General features: G+C 46.4%; 1 protein-coding gene across 1 annotated transcript in view; it reads right to left on the bottom strand.

The window, feature by feature from the left end:
- The window catches only part of HPSE2 (heparanase 2 (inactive)), a 104,546-nt gene that overhangs the window by 75,388 nt on the left and 9,706 nt on the right, over nucleotides 1–19,452 (bottom strand). The window contains exon 3 of the mRNA XM_066554910.1: nucleotides 16,163–16,324. Coding sequence (XP_066411007.1) covers nucleotides 16,163–16,324 — 162 coding nt within the window. The remainder of the gene's footprint in view (nucleotides 1–16,162; nucleotides 16,325–19,452) is intronic.

Here is a 19,452-nt window from a genome sequence, read left to right as displayed (position 1 = left end):
CCAAAAATTTAATTTTAGAAGGGCAAGACACTGATGGAAAGATACCCTGCGTTACAAGTGGACAGAGCTGGGCAGAGCTAAACTCAAAACATTCCAAGCCTGATTTGGTCTGCAAGGTTCCTATCTCCTTCTGTCACACATTATTAAACATAGATCAAAAACAGGATCTAGGATTACAGAACACACTGGACTCGGGACATCAGAAGACACCTGTCCTATAAATAGGAATCATTTACCAATTCAGAGCAACACACACATGTTTTGGCAACCTCTCAGCCAATAAACGCAGAAGCCACAACTTCAGAATTATCCAAGTGCTATTATTTAAATGAGAAACAATGGTTTACATCATCATGGCTTAACTTCTTATTTCCCAAATTCTCATTATGCATGTCTGTGCTGAATCACACCAAAAATTAACCCTTCCCAAAATTAGTCCATTATCAGTTTGGAAAATTTCCTTTTTTTTTTTTTTTTTAGAATAGAGCAGAAACAACAACAAAAAGCAGAACTTTATGTTTGGAACTGTTGATTTGGTGATTTTGATTTCTTCAATAGATTTTTGCCTGCATCACAACACCCCAGGATTTCAACTTCAAATCTTCAAAGTCGATTCAGTCACTTAGATCACACCTACTTTGCATGGCAAAATGCTCAGAAACACCAGTTTGGGATTTTGAACAGAGTTACAATGCTGGCCTCCAATTTGTTGACACTTGGGTTTCTAGAAAAAATTAGCAGGAACACGTGCAAGGGTGTGTGTAAGGGAACAACGTGAAGCGCTGCTTCCAAACAGGTGCAGCCGATTATCTCAGGCAACGCTGGGCAGGAAAAGAAACGCTGTTTTCTTCACAAATTTTAAGAGCACTAAAAACTTCCAGATAATGGGAAGTCCCTGAAGCTTTTAGAAAGTGTTTTCTCATACTCCATACCTGGTATGACAGCTGCTTCTTTGCAGCTATGGGGAGTTGTGGTTTTCCATTTGTGAAAATTCAAGTGAAATCTATCATTTTTTGGAAAGAGCCTAAGTCCTGGTGTTCTCAAATATCTTTACAGGTTGAACATTTGGAAAGGATCCAAGACTCCAATCAGAGCCTGAATATGAGGAAATATTTAACTCTCTAAGAAACAGTATATAAAATAAGCTGTTTCTCTGCTTGATGACTATTTCAGGATTGACTAATTACTTGTCATGATGCCAAACACCACAGAGATGGCTCAAGAGGATAATTTCTGAAACTTGAATTTGTTACATTCTATCAAAGGAAGACTATTTCTGTGTCAAAACCCTATATCTGGAAATTTATATACAGCAAGATCATAAATGAACTTTTGGACACCCAAGGTCAAGTTATTCAATGAAATACCAGCTAAATCTTTTTTTTTGGGAGGTGGAATGAACAAGCTTTAAAATAAAGAAGGAAACCAAAGACTACTGTATCAAACACAGGTTTCTACTGGGGAAGCACTCACATTTCAGATAATTGGCCTCTGGATCTTGTTTCAGGGAAGGATTTGGTGGCAGGGAGCAAAGACTCCCTGCTGTCCTGGTCAGCACATCAGCTCCTCCCGGGGGTGGTTGTAGCAAGGAGATGTAGCTGAGGTTTCCTAAATTCAGTCACCTCTGTCCAAAAAACCCTGACCTAAACTTGATCTTTCTTCTTATACCAAAGCACGTCACATCAAGGCCAGACAGGTTCTGGCACAGGCAGGGGCTAAATTCACCCCCTATTTTAATGGGAAGAGAACCAGAGCCCATAGTCCAAGCTCAGCTTTGCTTCCAGCTGAGTGACATTTATCAGCAAAGGCTAACAAATTCAGTTTGGTTTCAGGAATATTTAATTCCTGCCATCACCTATTCTCTAGGAGGCACAACACTCATGTTGCACATTTATACAAGTTATAAGGATAGAAAGGACCATTCTCAGCATTATAAATCTGCACATTATTTCTCCAAGGTTGCCCTGCACTAGGTTCTAAATCATAGTTTCCTTTTTTGCCTTTCTTTTCTAATGTTTCAAAATATTTCCCTTTAATTTTTTTTCCTCTTGTTGATACTTGCACATTATGATTAAGTTTCTTTTTCATTTTTCTTAAGTAGATGAGTATTAGTGAAATCTTATCTATAGCACCCTATTTCCAGGATTTGGTCATGTTTACTGCTCTTTTATTAATCTTTCCCAACCATATAGCATTTTGGCTAAAACGGGCATGAGAATTGGACACGGTGCCCAGCACTGCTTCCCAAAACCATTTCCAATGTCAGAGCATCCCTCTGGCCCTTAGAGGGCTCTGGGTGTACCTGTCCCCCCAGCTGCTGCTCTGCCCATGTGGCTTATGCTCACCAAGCTATTTGCAACATCCCAAACTCCTTTTTATTTATCTGCTTCCACCTCAAATTTAACATTTTCTTTTTAGTCCTGTGAAGTCCAGATCTATACTGAGTATCAAAGTGCATGAACTTTAGTTCACCTGTAAAACAACCAGGTGCCAGTCCCAAGCTCAGAGCTGTACGGAGCTCTCTGTCACAGGACTTGCCAAAGGCAAGCAGCAGATTTTAGACCAGTGCCCTGACACACCATGTGGGATAACCAAAGGCTTTGGCACAAAGAGGACAAAGATGCAGCAGCTGCTAGAGAGAGCAGCTTTATCTGTTTAATATCTTACCATTGAAAAATAGAATTTTATTTGTCACTAGGGTTACAAGGGATCTGCACCAGGTGGAGGTGGGTTTGGGGAGCTTTCACCATGCCCGTGGTGGCTGGAGCACAGCTCAGTAACAGCTGGTCAGTGAACTGAGCAGAGGAAAGAAAAGGGGGCTCAAGGCCCTGTTAGCACCATGGGAGGGAGAATGAGAAGGATTTTGGAAGAGGAAGGAGCCAAGCAGAAGGGCACAAGGCTGCGATGAGGGTGGATAACCATCGGAACAGGCTGAGCTCCAGCGTGGCGGGAGGGGACAGCAGCACAGCCAGTGTGTGGGAGAGGGAGAGCAGGAGCAGCATAAGCGTGTTATGAGGCCACAGGGAAGACACAGCTGTCAACCACAGCCCTGCAGAAAGGCATGAGAGGGATCAGCAGGGGAGACACACATGGAGTTTGGTTTTGGCCAGCCTGAGAAAAGCAGGCAGCCATCCACCATGGAGCTTATGTGGGATGAGCAAGGCTGGCTGGCAGAGGGAGGAAAGAGGTCCCTTCTGGGGCATTCTCACCTCAGGTGGGTGAGCTGGGTCCAGACCAACACAGCAATCCATGACTCTGAGGAAGGGAGACTGGAGAGGAGAGTCTCACATTTGGGCAGCAAAGGGGCAGGGGAAGTTACCAAATCCAGGAAAGAGGGAGACCTGAATGACAGGGCTTTGAGTGACCTGGTCTAGAGGAAGATGTCCCTGCCCACAGCAAGGGGGTTGGAACTAGGTCATCTTTAAGGCCCCTTCCAACCCAAACCATCCTACAACTGTATGTGGAACACCATCAATCATTAGCAGCTCTAGAACTTCATTCCTGTATGCCAGCCTTGCAAGGCACAGAAAGCAGCTGTGGCAATTCCTGACACCACCTGCAAACAACTAAGTCTCCTCCTCCTTCTTCCATATTCATGTGCTGAGGGGCTCAGAGGCTGGCAGTGTGCCTGCCTGGCAGGCAAGGTACACAGCACCACAGGAAGCCTTCTGGAGGTGCAACTCCTTCCCACCCAGCTCACCCAAAGCAGCATCCTCCCTTCTGTGCTCCCAAACGCCTTCCCTGCAGACTTGCTCCTTGTTCCTGTCAGCTCAGCACAGCTGGCAGAGCATCTTACTCCACAGCCCACCCCAGCCACAAGAACTAAGAGTCCCAAGCCTGCCTGGCTGCTTATACAGCCTTCCCATACCACTGCAAGGCCCCACATCCACCCAAACTCTCCTGTCACGCCCCACGGCAGGCACAACGGAGCCCCAGCATCCTGCTCTGTCACCCCTGTCACCTTGGGGTGACAGAGCCAGTTCCCCCCACACATGCACTCACAGATAGCAATGCCCTTGTCCAGCAAGGAGACAGAGACATAGGTTGAGTGCTGTATGTGTGAGGAAAAGCAGACAGCTCAGCAAGGCACTAGCACTGAGTGGGTTGGAAGAGATGCTGTTCATGCCAGTAGGCTCAGACAGCAAGCCCTGGTGGCATAATCACCTACATTAGGTGCATAAATTTAGGGGCATAGCCACCTAAATGCAAGAGCTCCAGAGCTACACACTTTTTCTGCTCTGTGTGTACACCCCTATGGTTACAGTCTGCTACTAATCCAAGGACTGTCATTGTTCCCATGTTTCTGTTCTGTGTATTATCTGTAGTAGATAATACATAATGGTTTAGAACCACAGTTTTCCTGTGCAAGTACGTGTTGGGAAGCACCTAGAAACTGTTATACAACGTCAAAATATTTCCAGAAGGACCCTCTGCACTTGGTATGACTGCTACTTTGTCAGACATCTAAGCAATTTCTTGGCCTGTGCCCCCCAACCTCCCCAAAAAGCCTCCAAACAAATCCCAGGGCTGAATCAGTTTCCTCTCCTTAGAGGCTCCACTAAGTTTTTTCCTAGGATTCCCATTTTCTCTCCTTCTTTTTCTTTAAAAATATATAAATAGTCACATCGTCATATGAGACAAGTAGAGACTGACTCTTATGGGTAAAAAACAGATGTTTCCCAATCTTCCCTAACAAAGTAATATTTTATATATGGCTCTTCAATGGATTTATAGCCAATGAAGGGATGTTACAACATTAGCTCATGGAGGGGGTGGGTGATAAAAACTGGAAAGGAAGAGCCAGACAAGGAAAAAAGAAGCTATCCAGAGCGCTGCAATTGGAGAAGCATGACAAATGGGCAGCACAGTTTTAGAGGGCTTCGACAGCAAGGCAGATTGCCTGGCTGGGAGTGATTGTCCACAGCTGGAGCATCGCAGAGACCATCTGGTATTTCTTAAACATGCTTTCCCCAGGTGATCCAATTCTTGGAGTGCCCCAGCAAAGAGAGGAAAAAAAGGCCTGCAAGTCTCAGTCCCATTTCCAGAGTTCCCCTAATTAGTTAATAGAATTATATTTGAATGGTTTCAGTTTCTCCTACAAAACCTTTGTTTTTGCCACCTTTTCATCAGAGGAAAAAAAAGAAAATTTAAACTCATGGAGGTTTTAATTTGTTTAAGAAAGTCAATGATTGTGTCTCTTGGCACAGCAATCCAATATAAAACTTAATGAAGTAAAGAGAGATCCAAAATTTCTTTTGAACACCTTGTAACCTCACTTTTCCCCCACCACTTTTAGCTGCACAAAGCATGCATATCCAGAGCTTCTCACATTACTCTCCAACCTCCGTGTATCCATCCCCAGTATGAGCCTCTGAAAAAGCAGTTCATGGACTGCATGGGGGACTCCAGGACTCAAGGGGCTCTTACTTACAGGATTTTGACCCTTTTCTTAACTTGGAAAAAGTGTTAAAGAGTTTAATTAACTGTGCGTGCTGCACAGTCCCATCCATGGAACAAGGAGGGCTGGCAGAGAAGCAGTGCAACAATATTTGCTGCTGTCCTTGTGTTCCCCATAAGAGAGCCCTTTCCAGAGCCAGGAGCACTGGGAACCAGCTAACGAAGAAAAGAGCAAGGAGTAAATAATAAATGAAGGGACAGATGGAAAAAGGGTTAGAGCCAGCAACCGGAGAAGCAGCGCTGGGAAGCAAACTGCGTTCCCAGCAGCAGGCAGTGCCCCCTCGGAGCAGCCTGGGGCAGCAGCCAGGGGCCAGCCACAGAGATTATCCTGCTGCTCCCCGCCAAGCCAGGCTCACCAGACACGCCTTTCCCCTCTCCTCCTGCTCTCCCCAGCAGCTAGCTCAGCCACAAAGCTTTGGTCTGTCAGATGGATCCTGCACACCACTGTCCCACATCCCGGATCCCGGGCCGCAAGCTCCTCAGCAGCTTGCAAATACCACCCCTGCAAACACACAGGAATGGTGGCTGGAGGGATGAAACCAGCGCTACTCCTACAAACGATACTCCTGCAGCAAAATGTCACCATTTGTCAGAGAAGTTTTTAAAATGCTGAGAACTCACCAAGCACAGATTTTCCTGCTCTGTCCACACAGGCATCTACTTTTCCTGAGTCTGTACTTGAGCCAAGCAAGTGGGATCGTAATCCCAGTCAAAAATACATACACAAGATGCTTCAACATCTCCAGGCTGAAAAATAATCTAATTAAGTTATTGGGAAGAAAATACTGGACAAAAGAAACCAAAGGAATATTTGAAGGGGATATTGGTTGGGGTTTTTTTGTTTTGCTTTTAGGTGATGGCTAAAGTCAGCATATTCCAGCACCATGCTGGAAGGGGATTTTGGCAGGAAACCCATCCCTATGCAGTGGTATAGATAGCAATAACAGAAGATAATATAACTCATGATTGTAATGCAAAAGAAATAGCAGCCAACTGCAAATTACAAAGTATAGAAAATTAATACAGTATTTAAAAATCATGATGAAAAAATTCATGCCTTGCTGAGTTATGAGTGGAAATTTAAATATAGAGAAAAGAAGGGAAATGAGAGACATAGCTGTGCTATTTTGTGCACATGGTAAAATTATCAGTGTAACTATGAAAATATACATATAGGCACTCTGTATTTATGAAAAAATATGATGATGAATTAATCATAAGAGGATTATATAGATCACCATTTACTGATGACCAAGACATGAATTAGATAACATCTGCTTTAGATAAACACTATTAAATCACCCACCCTGGATAATTTGCACCTCCAAGTGCACTAAGGAGATCTCTGACCCGTTGATGCTAATTTTTAATAAATCTTGGAATGCCAAGTAATTCTAGAAGGGTAGGTGAGCCCTAACCCCATGCTGGTGCTTTGGCAGGACTTGCTGAGCTAAGGACCAACAACCAGTCAGGCTGACAGCAGAACCTGACAGAGTAATTAAAAGATAATATGAGAATCTACCAATAATTCATTATATTCATGTCTCAGCTAATTACCAGCCAGCATATGTTGTACAGAATCAAGTCCTTTCTAACTGATGTTACAACTTGATTTAAGAACTCACATTAATAGAAGTAATTTGCCATAAGTAGATGGACAGAAGTAGCTAATGAGACAAAAACCTACCCATTGTTTGCTTCCCATCCCACAGGATGCAGATTTTACTAATCATTCAGATAAATACAAGATCCTTAGAGGCAGCTTGCAGATAGCACAAATGAAGGTTAGTAAATAATGAACAAAACAGCCTTCATTTATCCTGTGATCCAATTTGTATGGTTAAATGGACACCATCCAACCAAGCGTGCTTTAATTCAGCCAAGCACAAGATAATACGCGAACAGAAGAACAATATAGGGCTTGTATCTCCAGGATGGAAAAGTCTGTCCTGCGTGGCCACAGGACCAAGGAGGAGGTATGACAGGACTTGCAAAATGAAGCTTGAGGAGCCAAATCCATTCAGCTTTTGAAAGAAAAATCCACAAGGTTTGACTCTGCATGTGGGCATTACATTAGTGTGGGAGGCAAAGGGGTTTCTAACCTGGTGGTCAGAGGCAAAGCAAGCTCCAAAGTTGCTTTGGAGTTTGAAAGTCAGAGTTAAGCGTGGTGCTGGCAAAGAGAAAAGGTAATATTAGCCCAGCTGAGGATGACAAACATCACACAAGAAGCTCTAGATGATCTTGAGGCCCAGCATAAAAGCAGGGGGTGAAAGTCAGTAGTACAAAAGGCAGGTATAGAGACCGCCGTGTAATGTAAGACTGGAAGGAGCCCAGACACTGGCACACCGGGGGTCTGCTTCAGGCTACAAAATCAGGGAGATCGGAAGCACGGGCTTATTGGGAGCATCTGAAACACAGAACCTGCTGGTAATTAGGGACCTTTAACTGCCCATACGTTTGCTGGGAAAGGAAGACATCAGACACTGCCTTTCTTCAAGTTCCTGGAATGCACAGACAAAAAAAAAATTGAGAAAGAAGCGACAGGAACAAAACTAGCAAGGAGTCTCCTTGAGGTTTGATTCTCACCACCAGAGAAAAACTGGGGAAAGCCATGAAGGTGGAGAACACCACAGGCAGGGAAACCCAAAATGAGTGTTTGTACTTGTTTGAAAAAGAACGGAAAATAGTGGCAGAATAAAAATAGTGCTTTGTAAGGACAGAGGCTTCAGTAATCTGAGAGGGCTGGCAAGTGAGATTTTGCTCCAAATGAAAAGGGAGTTTGGGAAAGACAGTGTTTTGTAAACACACAGCAAGATAAGGGAACAGATGTAAATTATCTTAAGGCAGGGGTACAATTAGGGTAATTCACAGACTCCTCCATGGCTTGAAGCTTGCAAAGGAGAAACGGCATCTCCATCAGGCTGATGTGGATGAGCACAAAGGAACAGCACCAGGAGAGAGGGACAGAGCGAGGGAGCCGAGTGCTCCACGGAAACCGCTCCCAGCAGTGACTGCCAGTGCTTACCAGGAGACATTTGATAACTACATCGGTGGGAAGAGACAGACCAAAGAGTTCAGCACCTCCTGAGGAGGGAGAAAAGGTTAATAGATTGCTTTATGACACTGAACAAGCCACAAGCCCTTCCAAAGCTATTAGTGCGTGTCAGCCCTCCCCCTCTTCCACCAAAATCTGTTTTCTGTTAGGTTTATGTGTTTTCTTTATTCTCTACACAGCACCCAGAACTGGCTGGTTCTGGTAATGACATTACATATTATAATGCATGTATAACTGCTAATTTTAAGATTCGCAATTTATAAAATATCTTCTCTTGTGCAGCTAGTTAAATTGGACAGCAAATTTAATTTAATAAATCCTGAACACGTCACAAGAAGCCATATTTCCCACAGTTACAAAAACAATAACCAAATCAGATAATGAGAAAGCCAAAGTGTGGCTTAACAGACTAGAGGGTGTCACCTGAAAAAGAGATTCACCTTCATGACCTCTCTCACACACACACATGCTGTCAGCACAAAACGAGTTGTGAAACTACTAATTAGGGTAAGAGAAGGCAGGGGATCCCAGGGGTTTGGCTCACAGCTGTCTCAGGAAGCAAAGAGGATAAATTGAACAGAATTTCACAATAGCCAACAACTCACAGAGTTAAAGCAGGAATGCTTAATGCTTTTTTTGGTTCAGACTTCATGAAAAGAAGGATAACATGAGGACCACAAAGTTAATGCAATTAAAAGAATCAGAGTAGAAGGGTAATGTATAGCAGCACCTTAGCAGAACCAAAACTACAGAAGTCTGATCTTTTAAAATAGGTGGAGGTCCGTCAGCAACTATCTGCAGGAATTCCTGGAAGATGAATGAAGTTCTAAAAGATCAGAAAAGGGCAAACATAGTGGCTATGTTCAACAGGCTGAAAAACCAAGGAAATTGCGGGCCAGCCAACATAACTTCAATTCCTGGAAAAATTTTGAAAGAAATCATCAAACAATCCATCTGCAAGGAAGGGCTGGAAGTAATAGCCCTGCCATGTGAAGGCAACCTGGCTTCTCTTTGATGGAGCAACAAGGTCTCGTGAGTGAGATAGAGGCAACAGATGTTCTGTACCTTTACTTTCTCAAGGCTTTACCTTCAGTTCTGTGCAACATTTTAATTAGAAAATTAGGAAAATAGAGTCAAGATTAAATTCCATGTGGGAAATGCACAGCTGGTTGGGAAATGGTACACAAAATTGCAGGCATGAACAAACAATATTGTAGAAAAAAAGTCCATGATTATACAGACAGAAGTGTCATACACCAGGTACATGAAATAACCCTGCTGCTTTTCTCAGTCAAGAAAGGCCTCAGCTACAATATTGGTCTCTTTTCAAGGCAATGCACTTAAAAAACATCCCAGACCCAGTGGAGAGAGCCCAAGGGACCCCAACAAAACCCAGAGCCACAAAAAAATTGTAGAGGGTTGAAAGGGATCTCAAGATGCAGAATCAGCTATGCATGTGTCATTCAACTTGAAAATAAAATGGACATGAGAAAAGAGCAAATGAAAGGCAGTTGTTCAGTGCAGAGAGCAAAAGTCTTCAGGGAAACATGATAACAAGCCTCAAATATGTAAAAGATTTCTGCAAAGAGAAAAGGAGTGCTGTAAGCTGTTCTCCATGTCCATGGGGAGAGGACATGCCATCATGGGCTTAAACTGAAGCAAGAGATTTTAAAAATACCATCTCCATGATGACACAGCTAATTACACCCCAGAACAAACTGCTGAGGGAGGTACATCACTGCCATCACAGAAGGTTTGAAAATAAGGATAAAGCCACCTCATTTGAATCAGTCAACAGTGATGTCCCTACAGCCTGGGCAACGCTGGAGCCTGGCAGCTGAGCCCCAAGAGGCTGCAGGCTTTACATGGACATGCCCAGGAACACAATATATTTCAGCTACAGCAAACACCCTCAGAAGGCTGTGTAGTAAAAACAAACAGCCACTTTGTTTCAGAATGAGCTCATATAAACAACTGATAATGGCACAAAACCACTCAGTTACCCGAGATTGTTTTCCAAGATTTATTTTTCCCAGCACTATTCCATTGGATCTGATCCCAAGATCTCAGAAGACACCTGCAAACTATCCTCAAAAGGTTGGCACCTCTGCTGTCATTCACTGTGGGCTTGGTGCAGACAGTGATTTAATGACATGACAGTTTTCCTGGCCCCTTCCTTGCAGGAAAGCCTCCAGTGTTTCACAGCAGCTGTGTCCCCCTCTTTCCCTCAGGAGCTGATGACATTACTGTGTTCCCTTTGCTGACGGGAGTTCCCCACCAGTACCCCAGTTCTGCTATTCAAGGTGACAAGTCCTGGGTAACTATTTTCACTGTGGTTTTAGCTTTGAATGCCACTTTTTTTTCTTTGAAGGGTTCAAGCCCCCCAGAGTTTGACTGATTTTCCAAGTGTACCAGCTGGTCACACAAAAGATATTGCCTCTTCCCAGACACCTTTCCCCAAGCAGAGACCAGGTACAGCTTTGCCATGGAAAAGGCTAGAAGATGCCCTCTTGAGGTCCTTTCTAGATCTATTTTGTACAATGCTGTGGATAATGTGTGTGATGTAAGGGTCTGTGATGCACAGAAGGGCAGAAAGCTTGATCCCAAAGACACTCCCAGGCCTGCTAGACAGCCCCAGGGCACAGTCTCCTTGAAGGAAAGCTGGAGAGCCAGTGCAGTCCAGACCACCCCTGTGCAGCACTCAGTAAAACAGCCATGATACATGTCACTGCTGTGCAGACCACAGAACACTGAGGTTTCTGATCTCAAACAAGATGCCAAAAAGGCAAAGAAGCTGTACTTACCTTTGCCACACCCCTGTCAGGTACCATCTCACAAGGTGGCCCACCCTCCAGTCCCATGCAGGTAGGTGTAGCTGGGGGATAAAACCCATCTGAGGAAAATTCCAGCAAAAATAACCACAGGCACCAAAAGCACACCCCACCCCATGCCCTGCTTCCTACACACACCCTCTTGCAAGGGGCAGCCTCTGAGCCACGGTTCTCTCTGACCCGGCACTCCATGGAATGAGCCTCAGGCCCTACAAACAGTGGTCCTGCTCAAGGACCACTGCCTCCCAGAGCCACAGCATTCAGCAGGAATCACAAAACCACCAGGGGAGGTTCACAAGTGCAGGAAACCCACATGCCACTGGTGCTCAACCTGAGCCCTGTGATTCCCTGCCAAAGGACAAGTCCAACTGGGGTTCTCACTGCCTTTAGGGAGAAGCAAAAAAACCTATTTCTGTGGGACAGTATCTCAGTAGCAAGCTCTTCACACAGACACACTGCCCTTGTCTCTGCTCTGTGCCTCCCACGCAAGTGTGTTCTGCAGTAGCCTCACATAAACTCTGCTGCCCTACCCTGCTTTGTTCCACTCATCCCACAATACACATCCTGCTTGTGAAAAGTGGGAGTGCACTCTGTCACCACCACCACACACCCCAAACCACTTACCTTGGGCAAAGAGGGTCTCTGTATGGCTGATAACCTCTCCAAAAGTAAACTTTTTCAAGGAGAAGCCTCCCAGAGAGATCACAACTGCTGTTATGGCAGTTTCAGCTATCCAATTAGTGATGGATGCCAGTGTAAAACACCTGATTGCAGTGTTAGACATAGACAGTGAAATGCACTCTCCAGCAGCTCTCAGCTCTGTTCCTCCCAGTTCCATCTGAGTTTAGTCCCTTCAAGTCTCTCTCAGTGCAGTGGGGAGTGACACTGATAAGACCCTCAGCAGGGTGTGACCACAGAGGGTCACCTGGGAGCATTACAAGCTGTGTGAGGAGGGTCTGCCCCCTCAATCACCACTTTTAGAGGCTGTGCTCTATGATGTTACAGGATGGAGAGCTCCCAGCACACACCTTCCAGTATCTTCACTGGCTTCTCAGTGCAGATGTGGTGTGGCAGGACAGGCCAGAGAGTTCTCATCATCAGTCTCTTGATGCAGTGAGGCAACCTGTGTCACAGTTTCAGGCAGGAGGCACAGCAGAAGGTTGTTTCTCCATGTTTTCAAGTGAGTAGTGGGGCACTATTTTGTTTCCTCTGGATGGGGAATCCTAAAGGGAAATTTATAGTTCGTGCTTGTTTCTTGGGAAGCCACAGTTACAAAGGGGCCCATTTTTCACATGCGTCTATGGACCTGAACAGTTCCCTCTTCCACAGACTTAACAGGCTTCACCTGGGAACAGTGCAGAAACCTGTGGATGTCCAGTCCCTTAAACTACAAAGACAGCACACTTCCCCAGTCCAAACTGGCACCACAGGTCGAAGAATGTGGATTTAGTCTATTGGACTATTGGCAGCCTGATGCTGCCCCACTCCCCACCAGCTCACTCTAAATCTGCATGCAGACTGTGTCTCACTGCCCGGGGCAGCTCCTCACACCTCACCTGCTGCCAGCCCAAGTTTGTGCTTTCCAGCCCTCCCCCACCTCCACCTGGTTCCAGGGCTCCAAAATGACCCTCCTGTCACCTGAACATTTCTTCTGAGGGCTGCAAAGGATGGGAGCCTGCTGTGACAATTGCAGCTTCTAGCCCAGCTAATACAAAACATAACAAGAATCGCTGCTTGCTCTGTGAACAGTGAAGGAGCAAAGGAGTGTTTCTAGGGAAAGAATCCTTCTCCTGCCTTGTCCCAGGGCAGGCTGAGCTCAGGATTCCCAGAGAGAGCAGGCAGTGCTGTGCACTCCCCTCACTGTACCACAGACTGACCTGGGAGCACGAGAGATGTTGATCTGTGAAACGAGATACCCATCCCTGAGCATGGCGGGGAAACAGCAAAGATTAATAAACCTCAAAATATTTTACAGCATTTAAATAGCATGGTCACAGATCAAAGGCAATTGCTCATGTCAGGGAGGCAGGCTCAGTAAGCCTGGAAAGATCACATACAGAAAGCAGAGGCAAGATGCAAGAGAAAGCCTGCAGACAGGAGCCGAGGAAGGCTCGACAAGAGAAACCAAAGTGGTCTAAGCCAGAGTCTCACATGTGTTCCTGGAGGAGTGGGAGCCAGAAAGACTGCCTGGTTTCACTCAGTCTCAGTTGTGTCTTAGCACAAAAACACACATTTCATTTTAAGACACCCTCTTACCTTGGAAGTACCTGCTGCTGTGAGCAGCTTAAATCCCAGTATAACACAGCCCTGCCTGATGCCTGAAATAAGGAGCACACTGGGAATTATGTGCAACTGGTAAATAGATTTGGAAAAGCCCTCAACTTACATTGATGCCACAGAGACTGCATGCACTCTAAGAGCTGTCATTCCTAAACCCATGAGGGTACTGCTTGAAAGTTTGTTGGCAGAATCCATTGCCCACACTTGCAGGCAGAGTGGGAGGCCTGAAAGTCTTTCAAATTGTTCATGTAACTATATTACCTGTGAGGAGGAGGAGGAGGAGGAAGGGAATGGGACTTTTTATCCAGATCACTACCGCGGTAGTGGTAGTGATATGGGCATAAAAATGCCACACAGTAGTATTTCTACTCTCAAGCTCTCCTAGCGGAGCTATCCCATCATAAAGCACCTTTATTCTCATATGACTTTGGGCAAGATAGTCCATTTACATTTTTTGGGTACAGTTGAAGAACTAGCAGTAGTAGGAGCCCTCTCACCCAGAGGTGTGGGGTTCAATATTGCTCCAGTCTGGCTTGGACACTGGAGGGCATCCACAGCATGTGCACTGCATGAGGCCAAGTGACTCCTCAGTACAGACCCCTGGGGGAAACCCTGTTCTCAAGGATCCCATGGATACTCCATGGGGGAAACCCTGTTCTCATGGGTACTCCATCCCTGCACACTCAGTCCTTCACTAGGGACTCCCTAAACCACACCTGCATTCTTGCTCCTGCACCTTGCCTCATGACCTGGGCACTCCCTATAGCACTGTACAAACCCACTGTGCAGAACAAAAAGTCCTCAAGCAAACTCTGTCTGATTGAATTTTGAAGGTAAGAAATGTCCTTCTGCAACAGATGTACAACCCCCTCTACCCACCCCAAACACCAGATCCATCACAGAGAAGGGAAATATTTACACAAGTTAGTAGAGTTCCAGTTAAATATTATGCTTAGCTGTCTAGAGACCATGTTCTCAGACTATGTCTATGAAATAAAAGATTAAACTTCATAACAATTATGAAGTTGTTCTGCTCACATTCAAAGGGAGTTAAAGAACATTAAAATAGTTCTTTGGGTAATATTCTGGTGAAATTGCTCTCTCCACCCTGGAGAGTTAGAGCTAAAACCTTCTGAACTATCCTGTAAACACACTTGGAAAGGCTAAGAGCTAAGCTGATAACCAGGTAGCACCTCTGCTCTGCAGGTTCTGTAAAAAATGTGAGCAATGCCAGAGAGCTTTTGAAGCAGCAAGGGAAGGAGGATAGGGGAGAGCAGCTTCACTTCTCGAGGGAAGTTTGTTTAGTGGAAAGTAAGCAAGTTGTCAGGGGAAAAGCTGACAATGTTGATTCCAGCAGTTGTACTGGGAATAAACAGCCAAGTGGATTACGTTACAGAGAATGAGAAACGGCTCTGAGGATCCCATTTAAATGCTGGGCCTTCAGGAATGATGCGACTCAGCTACACTCAGGGCCCCGATATCCAGTGACCCCCTGGCTGAGCCTTTCAACAGTGCTGGTGTCACCATCCCACCTCCGTGGGGTCCCCGAGAGCTCCGGCACAGCCGATGTCCCCAGGAGAGGCAGAGCTCACTGCTGAGGATGCAGACCCATGCTGGCTTCAAGGCAGGGGCTGGGCACTGAAACAGGGGTGGCAGCAGAGTGGGGGAGGTTGTGCAGGACTGGTTTGCCTCTCCCAGTCCAGCAGCAGGGGAGGGCCACCATGGGTTTTGCCATCTCCTCCCCAGACAGAGCACAGGGCCCTCTCTCTTGTAAAAATAAGATGCCTGCCTGCCTTTCACAGGAAAGGGACCTGTCAAGAGGAGAAGGGGGTCTCGTTTGATTTATTAGTCTCTTCCTCCTTCCCATCGTCTGTGGCTCATCCAGCTGTAGTGATAACGAGAAGAGATATGAGAGGACCCTCTTGGCTGCTGGGATACCATCCTTCTGCCCACTCACTGCCTGAAGACATCAGTCCTTTACAAGCACCATTAAATGTGTATCCAAAATGTGGCAGTCTCCTCCATCGAGATTCTATTCCCTGGATAATACAAACAGTTGCCAGAAAAAGAGTATCCTCTCATCTCTGTCTAGGCCATTATCCCTTTATATTTGCTCTTTAATATTTACTGGGTTCACACAAAGTGCATGCTCTGGAAAGAAAAAAAATCAGCTCCTCTTAAAGGACTCCAAATTTAGTAATTGCTGCAGCCCCATCGACGTGAACAGTTAGCAGGGAGATTTCTCCAGCACTTCACATGCCGTGGTATTCTGCTTAGGTCAGACTGTAGAAAATGTTCTGTTCAGGGGCACCAAATCTGGAGTGTTTGCATAGGTGCCAGCTGCAGAGGCCTTATGAGTCCACCTCCAGTTCCTGCTGGTCCTTTCCCTCCCAATACCCAGTAACCCTGGTAGGAAACAGAGGCAGCCAGAGAGATGCTGATTCATACAGAGGCGAGGAACCCGAGGGTTTTAACACACCTGTGAGTTAGCAAGAACCAGACCCAGCTCCTGGCTCCAGAGCTGGTCTTGCAGCCTTACCTGTTAGTGTGAGGTTGCTGTATGTGTTTGAAAACTGCTCCTTTAACAAAACCAAGTGCATCTGAGCTGCCTTTTCCCTCTGTAGCTCCAACATTATGTCAGGATGCTGGGCGATCTTACAGCCTTTCTGCTTATCCAGGGCAATGTCGCTGCGAACAATGTCTACAGCAAAAGGGAAAGAAAAGAGGGAGATGGCCAAACCTCAGCTTTCATTTTTCGCCAGATGCTTGGATCAGCTCCAGCCCATATGACAGTCACACAATCATCACTCAGCAAGAGCAACCCAACAAAGGGATCCAAACCCCCTGGATCCACCTATCAAATGACCCTCCCCAGCCCAAGTCTCCTTTTCTCCCACACAAAGCTCAAGTTATATGCTCACAGAACCTACAGACCCTTCCATCCTTCACCTGCCTTGCTGCTGGTCTCTTACAATGCTGATCCCTCCCCTGCAGGAGAGTGCAAAAGTCTCCCAACATTTATATTGCAACCCTGTTACATGTGTATTTGACACTAAATAATGAGAAAATACTAAATCCCATTCCAGTAACCCCTGGCTTCCACTTAACCTTGCCTGTCAAAGAGGTGATGAAGAAGGCTTGTTCTCACCTTGTTTATCCTCACTGCAGCTATCACAGGTCAGCATGGCTTATGACTCTGAACAAGTGTCTGTATCCTTCTAATGCCTGACATTCAGGAGGCAGAAGGATTATTCAACAATTGTTTTCTCTTCATACAAGCATTTTCTAAGCCATATTGCGAGACAAGAATATTATAGTCCCTACCCTAGAACTATTCACCTTCTGGGGAAAGGGAATGATGGAGTAGCAAGGCAGAACAAAAATCAAGTAAGATCTGGAAGTCTAAGCAGAAGGTGAGTGGTGCAAACTAGTCCTTGCTAGGTCCCTTATGAGTTTAATAAACTCTGTAACATGTTCAGATCCACAGGCACCAGATGCTGTCTATTTCGTACAAAACCTCAGGTGGCCAGCTCTGATAAGCAATGACTGAAGCTGGAATTCTTCCACCACATTGCATAAGGACACTTTGCCTCACAAGGCTGATCTTTGCTTGGTTCAATTCCCATCTAGCTAGAAGCTGCTGAAGAAGCTTGTTGTCAGAAGAGAGTCACACCTTACTCCACACACACTGTCCAGCTCCTTTTTTCGTTACACACATTGAGAAACATCAAAGTTGCTTCCAAAAGTCATGCTCTTGTTTCTCAGGTTCAGCAAACTTAGGTTCAAAGCTCTGCTATATCTTGGGCTGGCAGGGAACTGCCTCCAAACATGTGGTGGAGGATTGGAAGCCACATTATCTTCCTGTCTCTGAGCCTCATCCTGGAGTCACAACACGTTTTTGTCCAGGTTGTGTTCTACCCCTTTTCTGTGTAGTTTGGGATGAGTAGAGCTTCTCTAAAGGCTGTCTGAAACAGACTGCTCAGAATGTCAATGTCATTAAAGTACCCATGATCTGTAGTTAGCCATGTGAGTTCTCTCCTCCACCCACAGCTAGCATACTCAGGAGTGGATACTGGGCAGCATCCAGATACCATGAAAATATGGTTCAATATTTCCACACCCAGCACAAGGGCATCAGTGAGATGGAGCAAGAGGAAGGACTAATGCTCCTCTGCAACTAATGAGCATGGACCCTCAACTGTGTGCTTTAGTGCACATTCTCTTGGGTGGGCACTGAGTGAAACTTGGGCCTACCCAACCTTTGCCCAGCTAATGAATGATAAAATCCTGAACTCCTGTTGTGTGAAATATTTGGAAACTGAAGACTGAGAAACACAACCCAACATCTGTCCCACACGAGAAAGACTATTGCTACCATTGCTGGAGCAACCTAGAGCCCATGACCTCCCTGGGTGATAGATTTCCCTTCCTACAGAACTGAAAAGTTGTACATCCCCCACCCCCAAGGAAAAATGAAGATAAGCACATCAACAAGGCCCTGAAGGAGGAGAAGACTGAGAGGCAGACAGGCTTTAGATGGTCAACATGCTGTCTACAATTCTCTTTAAACTGCTGTAAGGGTGTCCAGGCTGGGTCAAAACAAGTTTGTTTTCTAAAAGGAATGGATGACTTCTAAAACCCAAACCAGGGCAAATGTGGACCCATGTGGAGGATCCACTGGCCCAGGACCAGGGTCAGGGGCCAGGACGTTGGAGGGAGCAGGGGACCATGGCATTGGGTCCTATGTGACATCCATCTTTGGGGACCACAGGGATGGCTCTGCATGCACTGTCAGCAGGGCCTGGGGACAGAGGGCAGGCCCAGGAGTGAAGAGCAGGAGCAGTGTTTTGATAAAGCTGCTGTGACAGAGATTACCACCAGGATGTCAAGTCACATGCAGACAGATCTCTGGAAGAGTGTGGGGAAGGCATGCAGGGCACAGAAGTTAGAGCACTCTGATAGTTATCTTCATGGGGTTCTGAGAGCCGCCACTGCAGACTCAGGAAGCAGAGGCAAGACATGCAAGGTCCTGTCTTCTCAGACTGGTGAGGGACCCAAGAAACTTGCCCAAGACCTAAAGAAGAAGGTGGACCCCACAGTCATTATAACTCCAGCTTAAACTGCGGGCAGATGTCTGGGATATGGAGCTCACCAAGGAACTCAGTGCCTGGTCCTTCCTACTCCACCGGGCTGTGCTCAGTGCAGGGGACGAGGCAAAGGCACCTCTGCAGCACTCTGCTGAACCAGCAGCACTGAAGGAACAGAGGTGGCAGACCACAGCTCCGGAAGGCCTAGGGGAATTCTCAGCAAGAACAACCCAAGGGACACGGACAGTAAGGAGCTCACAGCTTTCAAATCTTAAAAGGAAAAGACAGAAAAAAGACAGATGTGTGGAAGCCAAGAAGGAGGACGGTACCCAGGAGGCTCTGGGCAGGGCAGCTCCGAGTGGGCAGAAGAAGGGCACTCACTGCCTTCCTGAGACTCGAGTAAAAAAAGAAAAAAAGAAAAAAAAGAAAAGCGATAAACTGCTCAGCAGAGCACGGGACCGAGCAGCTCCTGCCAGGAGTGCGAAAGAAGAACTCCAGATGTGAGAGCCCCAGAGGATGCCAAATGTTTCCCGAGGCCGGCCGGCCGGAGCCGTGCCCCGGGCGGGCCGGGTCAGTACCCTGGCCAGCTCAGGCTGCCCCGCGGCCGCACGGCCGGGCCCCGGCGGGCGCGGCGCTCGGGGCGGCGGGCGCGGGCCCCGCGGTGGCGGCGGCGGCAGCAGCGCGGAGCCGGGCCCGGCCGCGCCGAGCGGAAGGAATGGCGGGAGCACACCCGTGTGGCGGC

This window comes from Molothrus aeneus, chromosome 8, assembly GCF_037042795.1.
Source record: "Molothrus aeneus isolate 106 chromosome 8, BPBGC_Maene_1.0, whole genome shotgun sequence".
NCBI classification, from domain to species: Eukaryota; Metazoa; Chordata; class Aves; order Passeriformes; family Icteridae; genus Molothrus; species Molothrus aeneus.
Note: the sequence above shows the minus strand (reverse complement) of the source record. Positions and strands in the feature narration are given on the sequence as shown.